General features: G+C 40.8%; 1 protein-coding gene across 5 annotated transcripts in view; it reads right to left on the bottom strand.

Annotated features, from left to right (window-relative positions):
• ext1c (exostoses (multiple) 1c) overlaps nucleotides 1–19,874 on the bottom strand; it is a 78,466-nt gene that overhangs the window by 9,298 nt on the left and 49,294 nt on the right. For all 5 annotated transcript variants that reach the window (XM_051067988.1, XM_051067987.1, XM_018686084.2 and 2 more), the window contains exons 3-4: nucleotides 2,996–3,089; nucleotides 7–114 (exon numbers count right to left, since the gene is read on the bottom strand). In XM_051067988.1, the coding sequence (XP_050923945.1) occupies nucleotides 7–114; nucleotides 2,996–3,089 (202 nt within the window). The remainder of the gene's footprint in view (nucleotides 1–6; nucleotides 115–2,995; nucleotides 3,090–19,874) is intronic.

Genomic DNA, 19,874 nt, shown 5'->3' with positions numbered 1-19,874 from the left:
TGTTACCTGCAGCAGCAATCTCTCGTCTCCCTCAATGACCGCCTGGTTCCACTGTATGATGTCAGAAAAAGGCAGCTCCCAACCGTTACTCAGCAAAACTGGGATACACGCCGCCTGGAAACACACACACACACACACACACACACACACACGCACACACAGAAGAATTTAGAGAGTCTCAGAGAGACAGTGACAGTGATAAGCCAAGTGATAGTGTGTAGAACAAACTAAGAAATTCCATACATATCACTTAAGGTCTGATCAGCTGCAGTTTGACTGGGCTCCTTCCAGTTTAGCTTCTCTTTAGCAATAAACTACATAACACAACTTACTACAGCTGCGTGAATATAATACAATCTGTATGAGTGCAGTCCCAGCTGCTTGGCATTGTGACATCGAGCTGAGCAGATAATGTGATAAATGCTCCTGTATGTGAATGTATGTGCAGCTGAGAGTGTGTGTGTGCACAAACCCCTATAGGGTGGCTGGAATGAGTTAACAACTTCTCTCTCTCCTTTCCCAGAAAGCCCTGGAGGTTTGTCAAAGACTGTCACTCATATACGTGCAAACACAGATGTGGCTGACAGGGGCTGACTTTGTGTACTAATTAGTTTACAGCCACTGAGGGACATATGCACGGAAGCAGGTAAGCTAATGGAAAAGAGAGAGGGATGCAGGGATGGGAGGAGAATAAGAAGGAACCGGTTGATATGTGGAGACATCATGCTTTATTGAAGTTGATTTTTGATGTTGCCTTATCCCCTCGTTCACTGACAGCTTTTTGATGTTGTTCCACTTTTTTTGCTTTCCGAACCCTCCTTTGGTCCCCCCCACCCCACCCCCACCCCCCTCTCTGGGAGTCTATCGGTTTCTCTCTCTCTCTCTGTACTCCTTTTTCCATTTCTCTCCACCGCGCTCTCATGCCATCCCGCTCTCTTCCTCTTTCTACTCGCTGTGGTCTGGAGTGTTGATAGGTCTGGGTGTTATTTTTTTTTCTCCCCCCTACTTTTTTTCTAATTAAACCACCAGAGAACAGCAGCAGCAGCAGCAGCAGCCGCCGAAATATTGGAGATCAAACAGCTCTCTCCGACCCACTGGGGCTTCCACGCTCCTGCACTTCATCTGAGAATAGACCTGCTGAAGGACACTCGAGCAAATGGGAGGACTTGTATGTGTGTGCGTGTGTGTTAGTGTGGGCCACAGGTTACAACAAGGTCACATAAAGACTCCCAGAGTGATAATCCAAGGCCTCTAAATTTGAAATGCACCCTGAGGCTTGACTGAGCCTGCTTCCCGAGAGATGAGGCACTCTGAGGGTGAGTTTCAAACATTTCAAGCTCCCCGCTGCCTGGAGGTAGGGTAATAAGAAAGCCTATGCGCTGTGTAGTTTTCTTCTTCGTTTGTTTGCATTGGGAGATGAAGAAGGGGAGGCTCTGGGCGAATGTGTATGTGGAGGAGTGAGCAAATGTGTGTCTGTGTGTATATTGGAAAGCTGGCAGTAAGTTTGCCACCACACTGGTAATTGCCAGTTCTTTTGTGGGCTTGGCTGGCATCAGAATAATAATAAAGAAAAAAAAAACACACACACAACTGAAAAATCTTGAAAAATAGCTTGAAAAAGAAAAGAGAGGGGAAAGCAGGGAGAAAAAAGAGTGAGAGAGAGAAAGAAAGGACAAAGAGAGAAGAGAAAGGGACCATGACTGCTGCCTGCTGCCAACCCAAGTGGGTTGTGTGTGTGGATTTGTCCATTCAGCAGACATCAGCGGTGGGGCAGGCTGCCACTCCTGTGGATGCTTCCGGACCATTCATGCACACACACCACTCAGAAACACACACACACACGCATAGCCCCAGAGAGCAGTGCGGCCAGGGAACATTGTAGCAGCCAGAGAGTTCAGTGTTCGGCAAATCTAAAAACAGCCACTACTGCTTCCTGCACTGGTGTGAGGCTGTCGACTTGGGTGGCAGAGAGAGAGAACTACAGCAGACTGACTGGTTTAAACTGTTCTCTCACTCCATTGCCTGCGGTTTCTTCATTGTTTGTGTACTTGCAGAAATCACTGATGGACTTAAATGAGTGATTCCAGTGTTTGTATAAGTGTGTGTGTGTGTACCTCTGCGTGTGTTAATGGACCCATTTTGGTTTAAAAGGCCTACCAAATAGCAAATAAAGCCTTTATGGCCAGATCTGCACTCAACACAACACAATGGGCTTGGGAAAACACTTACAGATGTGACCATTAAGGTGTCAATAACCAAAAGACTACATAAACCACGGCACTGGAACATAAACATTCTGCATCCTGCGCACTTCCATGTTGACTAAACTGTATATGAGCTGGACCTCATTCAACCAGGGATATTTCCTATAAAAGTGTAATTTGGTCAATCTAACAGTATTATGTGGAAGGAAATGTTACAGCTAATGTTTTGATGATTGGCATAGAGGATGTTGAGTCTAGCTGTTTGTTACATGGGGCCTTGGAAAAACTGGAGAGTCCTCAAGTACTCAGTACAGTTTTACAACGAATATAGAACAACTATTTGTCAGTGCAGCCTATGTCTATGAGTGAATTAAACTTGTAAGCACATGAAAAATCACATACTATTGATGACAGTTTACAATACACTGCAGATTATATGATGGATTAGTAGTGTTATCCATCTTAAAACCCCCCAAAAACTTCGTTTCAAATCTCAAGTTTAGCTTGATAACATTAAATATTCATCTAAATGAGCACCACCCACTTCAAATCAGTACAAGGAGCACAGACAAAAACACAAATAAAGTAATCTCTCATGTGTAAAACTTCAGCAGAATGCTTTGTATTCATGAAGTACCCCGACACTCATTATAAGAAGCTGATTGAGGAAAACAGGATTTCAGGGTCTTTAATGTTGAGGAATGTGTAAAGCATGATAATAGTGCTAATGAGACTTCAGTGATAAATATTGTTGATGTGGGTGCATTTTCTCTAGAGTAATATATATCTACCTGTAGTGACTCTAGGAAGCGGAAGGAGCCCAGGCGTCGACCTCGAGGCACCAAACAGAAGGTGGAGTTGTGGAGGAGCTCCTGGTAATCAAACCTAACACAGAGGAGAACAATTGTAATACATTAACATACAGTGTATATATATCAGGAAAGCATATGAGTTCAAAATAAATATTTTTAAACGTGAATATCAATATATTGGCTGTTGAAAGGATCTGTTAATTACAACAATTTTGACTCCAGAAGAAGGAAATATTTGTATGAATGATTTTCTACTCTGGTTAATCACCTGCAGAGTTGCAGAGTTATGTCCTTGTAAAACATAAAGTGAAGAAGGGAGAAGGCAGTTATGCAGTTACTAGAGCTAATATAAGAGCTGTGTAGTTATGGAAAGTCAAAACGTTAGATTGTGAAAGAGCTGCACAGTGATGAGTCTAGGGAGAACGTTTAAGATAAATCCTTCATGTTCTACAGTTAAGTCTAACAATTGGTTCAATAAGACCTGTGGAGGTGCGAGACCAAATCCAGGATGGATTGTAGCAGGATTTTTTAAAAGTATGCACGAAGATATATGTTAGGAACAGAGTCTGAGATGTAACCTGATCAGACTGTAAAAATGGTGAAATGTGACAGATGCCTTCAAATAACTGCAGCTCTTATCGACTGAAATAACCAAATGACAGCAAAGAAATGTAATAATCAGCCTGCCAGTGTGGCGACGCACGCTCCCTCTGATATGTGATATTTAACATCTGTCACACATAAAACAAGATTTCTGTGGCTTTTCATTTCTGATATTTAGTCGTAATGGCTCAGATTATGTGCAGTCATAAATCTTCCAAGTTTTTTTCCTCCCCTCCACAGACATGTTGGCACCAGTACAGATAGCTACTGTATGTTGGAAAATATATCCATCACTGAGCTCATAAGTAAATATGGTCTAATCTCTGTTCTCTATTGATTTGTGTTGTAGACAAGATGGCCTGAACCTGAGCCAAAGTAAGAAATTTTGAGCGCGCTACTCCCACAGGCTGCTGCCATACGTCAACTGGATGAGCTCCACCACTTAATACTCATATTTCATAGTTGCACTATGTTAAAAAAAAAAAGAAAAAGAAAAAAAAGCCAAACGGAAACCTCTGCATCAATGCTCTCCTTCATCTGCTGAATGGAACACCAACGGACGAGTGGTGTAACGGTCTCGTGGTAAAGGACTGCACAGTGGTGTAAACAGATTAGGAAACAAACAGGCTCTTATGGGAGAGTTCAACTTTCCCCTCACTCTGTTCTTCCTCATCTCATCACTCCACTACACCTCTTCCTGTAGGTCTTACCCCTGCTCTCTCCTCTTCCTCCTCCTCAGCCCTCCCCCCTTGTTATCTGAGTCCAGCTCTCTGCTTGTTTATTTGCAGAAGGCACGTCAGAGTAAAATATGCCTGCCATTAATCTTCTCAGTCGCTTAGTCATTTATTTAACCCTCCGTGAATGATGAGACGCAGGCCTCTTTTGCTCCCTGGATGAGAAAATTTGGATTTCATTGCTGATGTTGGCATCAGTTAACACTGCCACTCTCGGTCCTGGACATCTAGATCTGAATGGATGTCACTGTGTGAGTGTATATTAAATATGTATGTGTCTAAACACGCCAAACGGACACACACATACATACACAAACACTGGCATCGGTTTACTGAAAGGCAGCCTTGTTTGGCTCTGCTCTGATATTCCTCCACCTGTTGATAGAGCTTTGCCATTGCTGCCGCTGTACATATACATGCGTGCGTGGGGGTGTGATGGATCTTTGTGCATCTGCAGCAGTATAAATCTCCAGCGTACAGTGTTGATGTACATTTGAAATGAAATCTCCAAGCGAAAATTTCCGTCACAATGGTTAAAGAGATTTATGCAATGTATTTCTGAGGGATTGTGTGTCCAAATCTGGTTCTGAGCTTGGGATTTAGGTAAACACTTGCATTTAGCCATGCATGAGTAAATGAATTTGTAGATTGCATCTGTAAAGACCTAGAACTCCTCTGTGTATTCATGTCTTTGAAAGGGAGTAAATAAATGTGTAATGGAGAGTGTGTGTTGCTTTCAAAAGTAAATATATTTATTTCTCCTAGAGTAAATATTTTGTGCTTGGGAATGTTTGTGTGAGAATATATTAATATTTTCCTGGTTATATGAGTGCATGCGTGTGTGTGTGTTACAGATGTATACGTTTATGTGTGTTTGTATGTATAGCATCTAATGTGAATCAGAAGACCCCTTGTATGTTGCAAATACAGTGAGACTGAGCTGTCTAGTCTGACCCACTTCTCTCCCTCTCTCTCTGTTTGTGTGTGTCTGTGCATGTGCATTTGTGTGTGTTTGACAATGCATAACTGCTAGTCAGCGTGTGCATTAAGTGGTGCGTGTGCGTCCGCATGTAAGAGGGTCTGTCTGCATATCCAGCAATCTGGCTGGCCGGTCCGTCTGCTGCTGTTCTTTAATGAGGGAATGTACTTAAATGCAGGGAACAAGTAAATCATTTAACAGCACTTTGTTTCCAACAACAAACGATGGGGCCTGCTGCGTCTCTCCTTCACTCTCTTCCTCCCCTCTCTCTCCTTCTTTTCTTCTCATCTGCCCTTTGTCTCAGCATTTTTCCTTTGAGTGTGCAGGTTTTTGTTTGTGTGTTCCGTCATACAGATGCCACAGGAGAACAAAGTTGCAGTGTAGGTTTGTGCATATGGTTATGCCCTGGTTTAGACTATGCCAAATATCCTGGTCTATGTTTGAATGAGTGTCTGTCTATGTGTGTATTAAAAGGTTGGTTCACCCACATTATAACTGAAACAATTTGCCAGTTAATTAATCAGAGGATATAAACGATATAAAAATATATTATCATATCACCTAAATCTAAACAAGAAGTATGTGAAAAAAAAAGTAATTTGGGTGAACTAGCCCTTTAAGAACCTGTTATGCTTCTCCTAAGGACATGAAAAAACAGGAGTATTTGCATGTGTATGACGAATGTTAACAAATAACTGAGTCAGTGCTGGTCTGTGATTGGGGGTTGGCTGGTAGGTATAAGTAACAATGACTCACTGTGTATTCATGCGCATGTAATTGCATGCATGTCATTTCATATTGTGCATGGCAAGGAATGTACTGCACCAAACCCCCTGCATGTTAATGTGGGAAAGCATGCATACAGTATGTGTAATGTACACATATGGACCTGCACTTACAGTATAATACCACGGGGGTTCTAATGCATGCTGTGTGTGCTGGGTGACAGTTTGCATGATTGTTATCTGGAAGCCCTCATTGTGAATGTGCTCAGATCTGTGTGTGGATGTGGATTATATTCAATTTGCATAACAGAGCTGATATACTAGTAGATTGCTTGTTGTGTCAATGTGCGTATTTTCATGAATATGATGGATTTATGGGATAAACATGACTAAGGAGTAGAGGGCTGCAACTAACAATTTTTTTATATTTTCTTTTAATAGTGGTTGTGAAATTGTGAAAAGTCCTTATCACTATTCACAGAGTCCACAGTGCTGTCTTCCAATGAAATAAAAAGCAACTAATTCTTACACCTATTTTATTTTAATCAGCAATGGCTGTGTGTAGAGTGCTGTGTGTATGTGAAATGGACCACTCATAGTGATTGAGCCCACAAATAACTAGCAATCTCTGCAGCTCCGCTCCACTCAGCTTTTTAGCTACTTTCAGCTTAATGTTTTGGTTCACTCTCATCAGTGAACATTTCTAGATACAGCATGCAGATGTTCTGAGCAACAAAACCTCTAATAAACCTACTATAAGTTAGCAACTAGCTGGTGAACATGGTGGAGCATTTGGAACCAAGTATTTGCCTCAGGAGTTGGCAGAGAGCAAATCAAAGCTGATTTCACTGTGACCAAAAAAATCAGTTAATACAGGTTTAAGATCATGGAACCAGCCTATATTTGGCATTTTTTAATATAAGTTTAAAATTTCATTAATGAAATAGCTTATCAGTCAGGCATTTGATTAATTGACTGTTTGTTTCCACACTATTAATACAGTTATGTTTAGGCATGTGTACCAGTACCAAATGATTTGACACTAGATTTTGTCTGAATACATTTTCATCTTATTTGTATGCCCCTGATTGCACATTGTGTGTTTGAGGTTTTTGATGAAAGATTCTGATTGTGTGTACACTTATATTTGTAGAAGTCAGCACTGCTCTGTATGAGCGTGTGTGTATTTGTGTCTATACACACACTGCTTCCTCCTACCTTTTTCCAATCTTCCAGTCTCCCAGGAGGATGGATATAGTTAAATATTAAACATCTAATATGGAGCCAATCTATGTAAAAGGATAAGAGAAGTTGATTGTATAGTCATGGCACGCACACACGCACACGCACACACACACACACACACACACACACACACACACACACACACACACACACACACAGATTTAGGCTTGATGTATTCCTATTGCTATCATTTTTCATATTTTTGTCTCAGATAGCCACAGTCTCATACAGAGACAGAAATAGAGACACAGGCCAAAGACTTTCTCACACCCACCCGTTGTCTCCCACACACAGACGCATGCATGCGCACAGACAGACACACACACACACACACACACGCAGAGTGCACAGCAGGCTGTCTCTCTTCATGTCAAGGCATTGGGCTCAGTGTGGTACCACTGTCATCAAAGCTGTGTTTACTAAGATGGCACCACTCTGAGTCACTGACAGTATGTGCATGTGCGTTTGTGTGTGTGAGCGTTTTGCGTTGTCTGATAAGCAAATCTGCTTCTCCTCGACATCATCCCCTGATCCCTTTCTTTCTCTCTCATGCACCCATCAGCTTCGCGCTCTCTTCCAACCCTCCATTTTGTCTGAGCATGATTTCATTTTTTCGTACAATAAACAAAACTCAAAACTCTTTCACTCCTGCCTCATCCCTTTATGTACTCTCATCCCTCACGTATACAAAACACTCACTATTTAATGAATATCGACTGGGTGAAAGCGGAGAGGTGAGGGATGGAGGGGTGTGGGGGGTGTGGGGGTAGAGGCTCCTTGATTGACAGCAGCTTCTGGTCAGTTGATCTCCACTCTGCTTCCTGTAAAGGTCAGGTGTCAATAGAGCATGAGTGTGTTCCAGTATCTGTGTGTGTGTGCATGTCTGTCCCTGTGCGTGAACACAAGTGTGTGGTTGACCAAGGTTATGGATTACCCGCCACAGCGCTAACAGGCTACTGTCAATACTTTTCATTCTCATGTGCACCTCATTGAGCACAAAATTAACTGAATGACAGAAGTGACTGTCTTGATAATGTCAACACACAAACTAGAAAGTATTGCCAAAGCAATAATCTTAAACACGAACATACTGTTGCTCCATCACTGCCACTGTTTAAAGTAAGAAAATACTTTTGTGTATCATGTTCTGGACACATTTTTACTTTGCTGTTGAACTCATAAATAAAGGAGAAGAAGAACCAGAATAAACTGGAGAAAAGCACTGGTTCTTGCTTCACAATGACTGGCTCATTCATTAGCTGTTTGGCTACCAGCTGACTGCATATTCATGCATTCCTCGGCCACCAATTCCTCCTTATGTGCTGAGCTTTAAGTATTGTTGTTTTGACTGAGAGTTAATGTTCATTTATGTGTTTGTTAAAATGAGATTAGTCCTCTCTGCAGAATCCTCATTGCTACTCAGATTCTTTATGAGCTCCCTCAAAGAGCAGAGCGTCTTTTGTGCATCTATTTGCTGTTAATAGTAAATTCCCTGACATAATTGTTGCTGATTAAAATCCTACAGAGTAAAAAATAAAGAGAAAAGGAGAGGCATTTTCTATTAGAAAACCAATAAGACATTTCATATAAAGAAATTCAAGATGAATTTGAGCTCCCTACATTTCCTGTCACCATTCCACTGACTACTTTCGAATAAAAGCAAGAATGCTCCCAAAACATACTTGGAAAAACATGTAAATATTACTACAGCTATAGCATTATATTCTGTAGGTATTTCATTTGTGTATTAAAGAGCTTCTCATTTACAGATGTCTGAAACGGAAACTTTTTTTATTATTGTCACTGCTTCCAATACAAAATTCACACACAGGACAAAACTAGAATAAATGGGAATGCAGTCCTTATGCTAACTGCTTTATGTGATACTAAAGTTAGGTTTGGAAGAATTGATCCTATGAGCTGCTTAAATATATTTACATCCCTGGTATTGAGCTCATGCTGTTCCAGAGCAACTTATAATGAGCCAAAACTGTTGTATTGTATATCAACTGTATAATAGTGAGGGTTATGCATTATGAGAAAAATAAAATCTCCATATTTCCCCCCTCAGATGTATGATAAACTAACTGTATCACTGCAGCTGCCAACACAATGTTTCACTAGACAAACAATGGGAGGGTGTCGGGGTATGTGACACTGTGAGGAGGAGGGAGGACAAAGAATGTCTGAGAGCAGAAAACAGTGAGGGAGTGAAAGATGGAGGGAGAAAAATGACAGAAAAAAGAGGAGAGGAAGGCATAGATGGAGAGAAATATGTATGAAGCCAGCTGCTGTGGCCTCTGGGACTCAGTAGGAAGGGAGGGTTGGAAGCGAGAAAGCCACAAAACTACTGCTCTGTCTGCAGGCGATGGGTCAGGAGCTGGGCAACAACCTACACTAAATATGCCACCAGACAGAAGCAGAAGCAGATGGGTAATAGAGAGAAATTAATGCTGTGTTTAGTGTGAGAAAAACATTATTTAGACAATAAACTGCTATTCTGAACTGAATTTACAGCATGAGACAAGTGAGAAATGTCAACAACAAATTGTAGAGACTGGAAAGTATGAAATGAGAAAGGGAAAATAAGATGCTGGGAGATAGAAGAGAGAGACGGACGGAAAGGCAGGAGGCTAAAGAGGCAGTTCAGGTTTCAGTGTGCAGAGACATGAGGTCTTCTAATATCCACTTACATTAAACAGAGAGAGAGAAAAACCAAAAGAGGGAGGGTGAGATGAGTGTTTGTGCTCATCTTTGTGTGGAGGATGTTCAGTGATGTCTTACTAAAGTAGCAACCCATAATCTTCACCATTTCTCCTCTTTTTTTCCTCCTCATTATCCCTTCTTTATTCATCTTTTTTCTCGTTTCAGTAATCCATGGCAAGAAAAAAAAATGGACTGGGGTTTCCATGTGTGTTTGCGTGTGTGTGACAAGTCAACAAGAGAAAGAGAAGGTGTATCCAGATGTTAAATCCTATCCTGCAGCTGTTGTATGCACATGTAAGGAACTCACTCTCTCTCCCACAGACACACACCACACTCACACACACAGTTACCTCCCAGCCTCATCGGCTGTCTTAGTAGCAGATGGACAGATACGCAATCTCGTTCAATCACTCCTTCTTATTCACCTTCTACTCTCTCCCTCTCTTACTATTCCACTTCTACTTCCTCATCTTTTAGTTCCTTGATGGTGATCTATCACAAACACTGAAATTTAACTGCAGCTTCAATACTACTGTGAAACTCAATTTAATTTAGAGATACACAACACTTTCACAAAGCAGACATCTAAAGAGGGTGTAGAATACTGTTTGTACAGACAGCTCTTGCAATGAATTTAAAGTAAACCTAGAAAATCAACATGGACTGAGCTGCAGTCTGTTTTTTTTTTTAGCAGCCAGCATGAAATTCAGAAACATTGAACAGTTTGTCACATCTTAAACAGAATCTAGTGCTCTTGAACTGGTAAATGGAATCTATATTTAGAAACGAACATGGAGCTATTCTGCTCACAGATCCAGCAACAATTCAAAAGACCATATCACAAAAGGCAACGCAAAAAACCACGCAAGACATTTCAATCAGACTGTCTGCAGCATACTGAAATGGTATCAAACTTGTCTGTCCCACCAGAAGCACGGAGTTCTGTCCACTTTTTGAGTGAGACTTATTTATACACAAATTTTATTGTCACTAGTCCTATCCCACATGAGAAGGTTGTAACCTCTTCTTGTGTGTTGCTATGGAGATCTGAGCAACATGTGTGCATTAGATTTGGTTATGTCCCACTCTCCTCAAGTAAAGGAAGAGGCTGATGTCACTACTGCTGTTAACTTGTGTTGTCTGTGTCGTTTATCTGTTACAATTCTGCTGTAATGACATTCAAGGTTAAGATCTTTGATCTCTAACTGGATGTTTTTGGTGAGGTAAATTTCAACATGTATATATATCTATTAAAAATCTTGACTGAGGACTGCGACGGTTGCTTAGAAGTTAAAAGGCCCAAACCAATCATCTAAATTAGCTTCTGTCTTCGTAGAACTGCCGTAATTAACACTTAGAAACGTCCTTATATCTGTTTACAACAACATTATAGTGTACCACTTACTAGGCATGTGTATACTGCTTATACATGCTAAATAGGAGACTTAATGTGTGACTTAGATGTGTGAGATTTCATGTGTTTGTGATTGTGACCTTCTCATTGGTTTGATGTGGGAGTTTTTAGCGGTTAGTTTTTATGTATCAAATTCTTATCTCTTAAAAATAGCTAGATGTGTTCTTAACTTTGATTATGTCTTAGTTAGCCATGAATATTTAATGTTATAGAGAAACACTTCAGTTTTTACAGGCTTTAAGGTGCTGACCATACAGTCTAAGTGCAACAACCCTGGTGTGAGTCTGGGGACCTTTGATGCAATCTCCAGTCTTTTTCTTCCCTAGTTTCCCTTCAGATCTGTTCTGTCTGCTGTCTACTGAATGCATAAAATGCTCCCCAAGATAATTTATTAAAGTATTTTGAAAGCCACTATTCACTTCAAATGTTTCTTCATTTTCAAACAGCCCTTATCTTAAAAAAATGAAAGATGCAATACTAGTTATATATATTTGAAGGTAATAGTCGACTTTAAAAGGCTGAAGCAGTATAAAACTTTCTTGGCCAAGGAGTGAAAACTCACTGGTATTTCTGTCAGCATTCTGGTATTGTGACAGGCGGCACTGCTGAAATCCCCAAACTTTATTCAATTGTGTGGCTTCACCCCCCCCCCTCCCTCTGTCCCTCACCCTCCCGTCATGCCCTGAACCCAAACACGCACACACCTCGGCTCCACAGCAGTGTTCGGATATTAGTCATCCACCGGGGGCACAGACATGCGGGCTAACTTCTACCTCAGACTCTCCCAGAAAAAGAAAAAGACAAGGCAGTTATTTCTGATGCCTTCAGTGCAGTCGGCCTCGTCGTATCAAAAGCCACCATTCCTCTGTGTCTCTTTGCTATCTAGCAGCAGACTCACTAATGGATTTTCTGCCACGCAGCTTTGTCTTCCTCAGTTACCAAGAGTCATTACTGTTGAAGGCTCGAGTGCTGGGCTACAAAGGAGTGATTTTTTTTCTCCCTTTGCATTTGGATGCAATTGTTTTCCCTATGTGACAGTGCATTGACTGAGTCATTGTTTCCTCAGGAGTCACAATTAGACTCCTCTGTTGTAATAATAAATCTGTTTAGATTTTCTTTTTATAACCTACTTAAAAAATATGACATCCTGACTCACAAGTTCTTTGACCTCCTTAGCTTTAGGACACGTAAAAAACATTGTCTTATCTAGTTTAAAATTACATGTCTATTAATGAGAGAAACATGTATTATTCATTAGCAAAGAACACGCAATTTGCTCATTGCACATGACTTTTAACAAGCAGACAGGATGACTCCCTCCCTCCCTGTGTGAGTGTATAGTATATAACTTTATCATTCACACTAGAATCAGCTCATATTTTCACCTTTAAATGAAAATGAACGACATCAACAGCCAGAGATGAGGCTCATCTTTTGTCACAATAAATATTCTCCTCACAATTTACCAGCCAGGTCTACATGCTGCGTTATCATCTAATAGTAGGGATCAGTTCAATCTCACTGAATGATTACAGGGATAGAGGGATAAAGTAGAAATTAAAATCATTTCTGCTACACAAAATTAGGTTTATCATTTCTGACTGTAATGTTTTACTCGTGTGTTGTTTGAACAAGTGATACACTTTCATTATGGACAACTGTTTGTGTTAAGACCAAGTTTTGTAGAAAAAAACATGCATATTTCTAAAACTACAGTTTTTAAAAAAGTATACTTCTATTTATATTAAATTCAAGTCATTTTTTGTGAAATTGTAAAAACAATACTCTGCCCTGGTCACTTGTAGACAATACTCTGTTAAAGAGTTGTTACAGAACTGATTGGGCCTGTTATCTCAAAACCAGTGACATTGTACGGTCACTGCAAATGTTACAAATGTGTGCGTTTGCGTACATGCAGATTTTTGTTTTTGCTGTATTTCAGGCTTTAAACCACTACATTCTTGCCTTCCTCTAGTTATTATCCCTGTTGACATTATAGAGGTCCTGAACTCTGCTAGACAAACCACATATCCAGACCAGCCCTCTTAGGTTCTATCTGTTGTTGGTTCTGGACTCGGTACTCGGCTGCACATACGCTCATCATGTACACAAATACACTGACCACCGGGCACCCTGTCATTACACACAATCCCTCCTCTTCTGAGCATGGTCCTGTGTGTGTGCACTGGTTTCTTTTAATACCACTCTCCATATGCGCTTACTCTCTTCTCTGCCTCTTTGTCTTTATCTGTTTCTTTCCCCCGTCTCTCGTTAATTACATGGAGACCGGAGGACTAAGCTCTCTAATCTGAACGGATATGACCCCACCACCAGCTGATCCCTTAACGCTGTTACTTATACCTCAATCCTGCACTCACTCACACATGCAAATACATACAGAGATGCAGCCAAACAGACATATCCTTGTATATATCCAAAATAAAAAGGGCTCAAAGAGTGAAGGTGTCATAACAAGTAACTTTAAAGGCCCGTTATAGACTGTGAATTCAAAGATACTGTAATGTCACCATTTTCTGCTACTTTTCCTTGAAAATAAAGTGGACAATCTGCTGAAACTGAACTGCTGAGACAGAAAAGGCTCTTTATTTTTTACCTCAAATTTATCCCACATTCATTTAATAACAGAATTGCGGTTTTATGCAGATTAAGGCTACATTAAGTACTGTACTTTAAGTAGTTCCAGCTAGGCTTATCAACATGCTTTTCTCTAAATCTATTTAAGGTTGTTTTAATTTTACATAAACCCACATTTTTCATGTTTAGTAGAAAATGATTAAATAAAAAGCAGCAAAAAAAAAAGTAGCAAAAAGTGCTGGAACATTGAGTACAGAATGACAGCAGATTAAAATTTGGGTATTTAGGCTTTATCACTACAAACCCATATGAGCAGACATGTTCACATATATACATATACTACATATATATATGTGTGTGTGTGTGTGTGTGTGTGTGTGTGTGTATAGTACTCCTTGGGTATTAACACAGTGGTCAGCTAGTGGTCAGTAGCCAGAGAGAGGGTGTGACAAACTTCATCATATGGGGTTGTAAGTTAAATATAGAAATGGGAGCACAGCTGTCTGTCCATTAGGCTAAAAGCACAGCAGCACAGGAACACGACTGGAAGTCAGTGGCCCGCTTGCCTCTGTATGACAAGATGGAGACGAGGAGGAGAGAGACAGAAGAGGAGATCTCAATATAGCTGCTGAGAGAACTGAGGACATGGGAGAGGGAGGGAGGACAGAGAAAAAATGTAAACTAAGGACAGTGGAGAGTAATGGGTTTGATTTCAAGGATATTAGCATCTGTGCAACAAGGTAAATATTAAATGATTATTTATCAAGTGTTCTGGAAGACTGATGAAGGATTGTATGATGTGTGCCAAGACAGTGTTGTGAAACCAACTTAAGCTGATGCACTGGCAGAGAACCTTTCTTATCAACAAGATTGGATTTTCATTTCATTGTCTCTGGGCCCCAGACCCCACGCCCCAAAAGCCACAGTCTCACTGTATGTCAACAGATGTTGGTAATTTGACAAACTGCACCATCGAAGTAAAATATCAGCTAAGAACAGTGCTGCATTATAATTTCATCTTGAGCCCCTGCTTTGTAGGGGGGCCCTTGGAAATACACTTACAGTATATACTTTCTTGTCAAAAGTTAGATGAAAATTGAGATTGATACTATACCACTTATCGTGCCAGCTATAGCCAGCGACAGGTTAGCTTAGCTTAGCATGTAACATTTGTTTTTATATGGAGTAACCAAACATGATACAACATGAACTTTAGTGGTGCTGGACAGAGCAAGACCAGCTGCTTCCAGTATTTGTGCTAAGCTAAGCTAACAGGCTACCAGCTGTAGCTTTGTATTTAACAGATATGAAACTGGTATTGACATAACTCTTGACAAGAAAATGATTAAGCAGATTTCCCAAAATCATTCTTTTAGGAATTTTAATACTTCAGTCAGTTAGGGGTGGGTTCAAAGGGGGGCCCCAGCAGCAAACGTTTACCCCTGGGCTCCTAACAGGTTGATCCAGCCATGCTTAAGGAGTGATTGTCCATAACAACAATTACTTTCTTAAAACAAGTATAAAAATCTGCCAATGCAGCAAACTTTTCCAGCCTGTTTCCAGTGAAAATCAACATGTTTCAAGAAGTGCGTAGACATGAGTGTTGGTATCTCATAATAAGACAGAACAAAGGAAATCTCTGCACAGGAGAGAGAATGGCACTGGATTCTAGTAAATTCTTGAAACAAGCTGATCTGCTCAGTAAACAGGTTGAAACTGTCATCACACAGAATAGTAGATATAGATGACTGTAAGATTTGTGCAGTGTGGAGACAGCACACTGCTTGGTCTGGGGGCACATCAGTAGAGAAGGAGGTAAATAAGGACGTACAGAAACAGAGAGAGAAAGCAAAGGTATACAGGGACAGAAAATAAAACACAGCTTGCACTCTTTGCAAGGGCGGATTGAAAGAAAGAACTAGAAAAAGCTCACTGTCTGTCTGCCTGCCCACCTCCCCTGGCATGCAGAAGGTGTCTGCTGCAAGTCTAGCGTGACTGATCTGAAATCAGGTTTTCTGCCTATAAATATAGAGCTGAGCAAGGCGAGGACTCTTCCACTTCTCCTGTTTTTCACGCCGCGCGAGTGCGTAGGCCACAACCCTGCTTTCATTTTCCATTACAGCTGGATACTTTATCCAATATGCCCATTGCAGGGTGAGGGAGGGAGGACGAATGACGGAGGGTCTCTGAAAACACTGAAAATGAGAGTCTTTCATTACTGCGCTTCATAAGTAATGATGTTGGGAGGGATGGATATGGGAGGGAGGGAGAGAGAGATAGGTGTAAGCTGGAAGCAGGAGCAGCGAACACGCCTCAAGACGGTCTTTTGGGTGAGACGAGAGAGGAATTATTTATAGTGAATTTACACATCAATGACAGCTTTCTCCCCCTTATGATTTCACTGCTGCATGCTGAAAATAAAATGTGTCGGGAACTCATATGGACGATAGGACATACTGCGTTTGGGAGCCTGCACACATGTGAAATGGTGACAGACATTCATGTGTCATTGTGTGCCTTTAAACGTTTAACCACAGGAAAGTGCCAACCAATATTTTGTTTGTTTCCTGCCCTGCCTGAGAATGACCAGATTTTGGTTCCTTGCGATGCGACAAGTCAACTGGCAGTTCACCAGGTAGTCTATTAAACAACAAAAGACGACACAACACACAGACACACACACACACATATCCACTGACACACACAGGCAGACAAATCCCTTCAGCGGCACCACCTATGGGCCTGTAAGCCAAACAGACAACAACAGACATTACATCAGTGACAATAGAGCCGCTTTTGAGAACACGGTGTCAAACACAGTCATTAAAGCTATTTTAGCTCTGAACAAATACTGCCACATATAGACAAGCAGCTGTACTAATAGCCATGGTTGAAATGCCCATACACAGGTGGGGTTACAATAGGTATGGCTGTCATGTGGTGGCTCCTTTTGAAGTCAGATGAGAGGGAAAGTTTGCAGAGACTATAGGATCATTTGTGTGTCTGTGTGCTGCAATCACTCATATATATAAAGCACGCTTTTCATGCCTTCACAAAGCCCCAAATAGCTTCTGTTAACATAAAGGCCATGACACTATATGTTCTCTGCCCTACAGTTCATATCGTAATGTTGAAACCAAAACCACAAAAGTTTCCAGACTCAGGTTAAACACTAGTCCCACTCTTTTTCTACCTTAATGAACATTATGTCACAAGAGATTAACTGCCACCCTGTAAAAATAGAGAATGAATCCCATTTTGGACTTCAAACGGCACTGACTTTGGGTTTTATGATGAAACATAAAACAGTGGACGGCTGCTTGTTTTATGGAGCCATCTCTAAATAGAGCCTCTATTCATAAAGTCTGTCCATTTATCATAAACCTTCACGGTCAAATAAGTGGGATTGACTCTTCCAGCTGGGCTTGGCTGAACTTATGATTAAGTGTCTATTGCTGGTGGGTATCCAGCACTGAAGCTTTTCTTTTCTCCTACAAATTGAAAACTTGAAAATTTAGTGCTGATAATCCAAATCCCCCCCCAAAAAAGTTTAAAGCTGCACTAATCAATATTTTTATACAAACAATGGATAAACTAATGTGAAAGGTGGAATTACTTTTGACTCACTCTCACCACTTTCATGAAGTTTGATGCTGAACTTGCAACATTTCTTCTAATAAAAGGCTGTTAATGCTAAGGTTGGCTATGTAGCAATAGCAAATACTTACTTAAAGCACCTTTTAATCTGACTTTAAAATCCTCTTATTCTTTGGCCATTTGAGACCAGTGGAAACCAGTTGTGAGCACAGCATGTGTCACAGTTTAAGTTATGGTGAACTCATTAGCAAACAGTTGGTTGTTTACAAATGAAGCAGATACAGAACAACATTAGTATATATACTAAATAATGAGCTGAAAGAAGCTAAAATGCTCTGTTGAGCTGAGGTGAACAGTAGAGTCTGATTAAAATTCTCTTTGGTTTAATCACTGTGAGCATTCAAGTAATTTACTGTTAATATAAAAATATTGATTATATCTACTGTGTTTATTTTTCATTTTCATTTTTAAAATTTCACTCTTTCAAATCCACCATGAATTCACTATGAAGGACAGTAAAGATATTTCTCATTAAAGAATGGAAGTTTGTTATTTGGTTGTACATAGGACCTAGCATGGATGAACCTTGCCAAACGTCCTTTTAATATTCATCCTATAGCACTCCCTAGTTCCAAAGCACCAAAATGAAACATATGCACTGTAATTGCATGATATTAACCCAGATTGTTGTGTGTGTGCATTGTTGAGTGGGACTACTAAAGATCGTTGAGGAAAATTCTCTGCTGAGATTCCCTGGTGTGAACATAATCTGTCTCCGTGATATTTCATCTTCTATTAATAGTCACAGGGTTTAGGGGGTTTTGCATATTTCAGTGAGCTGCATCCTGTACCCAATAACATCAAAAAACTGAGTCATGATCAAGCCTGGCTTAACACCGATCTGTCGACGTATGCTGTTATTTATAAGCAATCTGGCTGACTAATGCACAAGCGTGAAGTTTGGAAATCAAAGCAGAAAATAAAAACAAAATAAGTAACAGTTCCAGAGTGGAGTAAACTTTCCCAACAAAAATGGATATTACAGCCACACAAGAAAAATCTTTCTGTGGAAATCACACACAAATCTGACAATTTTCTGCTTGACAGTTTTCACCTGTGGAAGATTTTCACAAGATACACACAGCCCTTATTTTAGAGAGGGTTTAGAGGATATTGGAGCCTGCGTTGACCCTATCACCTGTGAAGGATATTGAATGGACAAAAGACAGTTTGAGGTGGGTTTGCTGCAGACGTGTGCAGACAAGTGGAGCAGAGAAGAGAGAAGACTAACAACAGTGAAACAGACAGTGTGGGACAGGAGGAGAACAGATGCCTGCCTTTGTAAGGGTCATAAACATGAGTCATTCAACTTTGAAGATGGCTGAAGGTCACCGACAATTCTGGAGAAAAGTGTGGAAACAGGGAATAATAGGGAAAAATCACAGCACGGCAACAGGAGGATTGCAAATGCAAAAGACAAATAAAATGCTCTGTGATAGACGAACCAAGAGAGCAGGGCAGAAGTGGAAGAATTAAGAGAGCAGGGAAGAAGAAAGAGCAGCAGGGAGACTAAATGGTCTGTTTTCAGCAGCAAATGTGCTAGCGGTGAAATCCATCACTGGAAGGTACGGCTGGCAGCTCATCTACACTGCAGCCTTTGTTTTATGGCGTTGACACCGCCACCGCTGCTGTGTTTTCATCAGTCAGGGCCCTGACACCACCCAGGGGAGTCGCACATGAACAGGCATACGTGAGGCCAAGGAGATCAGTGCATCTGCATATCTGTGTGTGTGTGTGTGTGTGTGTGTGTGTGTATATGTGTGTGTGAGCACTTGTTTGTCTCCACCTGTATGTCCTGGTGTAGTCAGTGATGCAGTGTGTGTCAAGATCTTACAGATTAGTGAGCTAGAACTTATTGTAGGGGGGGAAAAAGCGAGACACCGTAGCATTGTCGGTCCCTGATTAAATCCTTAAAATACTCAAGTAATCTACATAAGAACCTCAGTGTGAGGCAACTGTGGATTTGTTTTTTTCCTCCAGTGTGGCAGATTATATTTTTCTTTGTGACGCATGCCTTGCAGCTCCTAGCAGTTTGTATTTCATACACTAATTCTTCATGCTCTAAGGACAGCAGCAATATTTCCCAAAGAAGCTCCCATGGGTGTTTATTTAGGCCACAAATACAAGTGGTAAGACCATGTTCAGCAGTTACAAAACTGCAGAGTTACAGTTTAAAAGAAAATGCCTTTCTCCTGTGTAC

Source organism: Lates calcarifer, linkage group LG3 (assembly GCF_001640805.2).
Source record: "Lates calcarifer isolate ASB-BC8 linkage group LG3, TLL_Latcal_v3, whole genome shotgun sequence".
Taxonomy (NCBI): domain Eukaryota; kingdom Metazoa; phylum Chordata; class Actinopteri; family Centropomidae; genus Lates; species Lates calcarifer.
The sequence above is the reverse complement of the archived record's forward strand: the minus strand, read 5'-3'. Positions and strand labels throughout refer to the sequence as shown.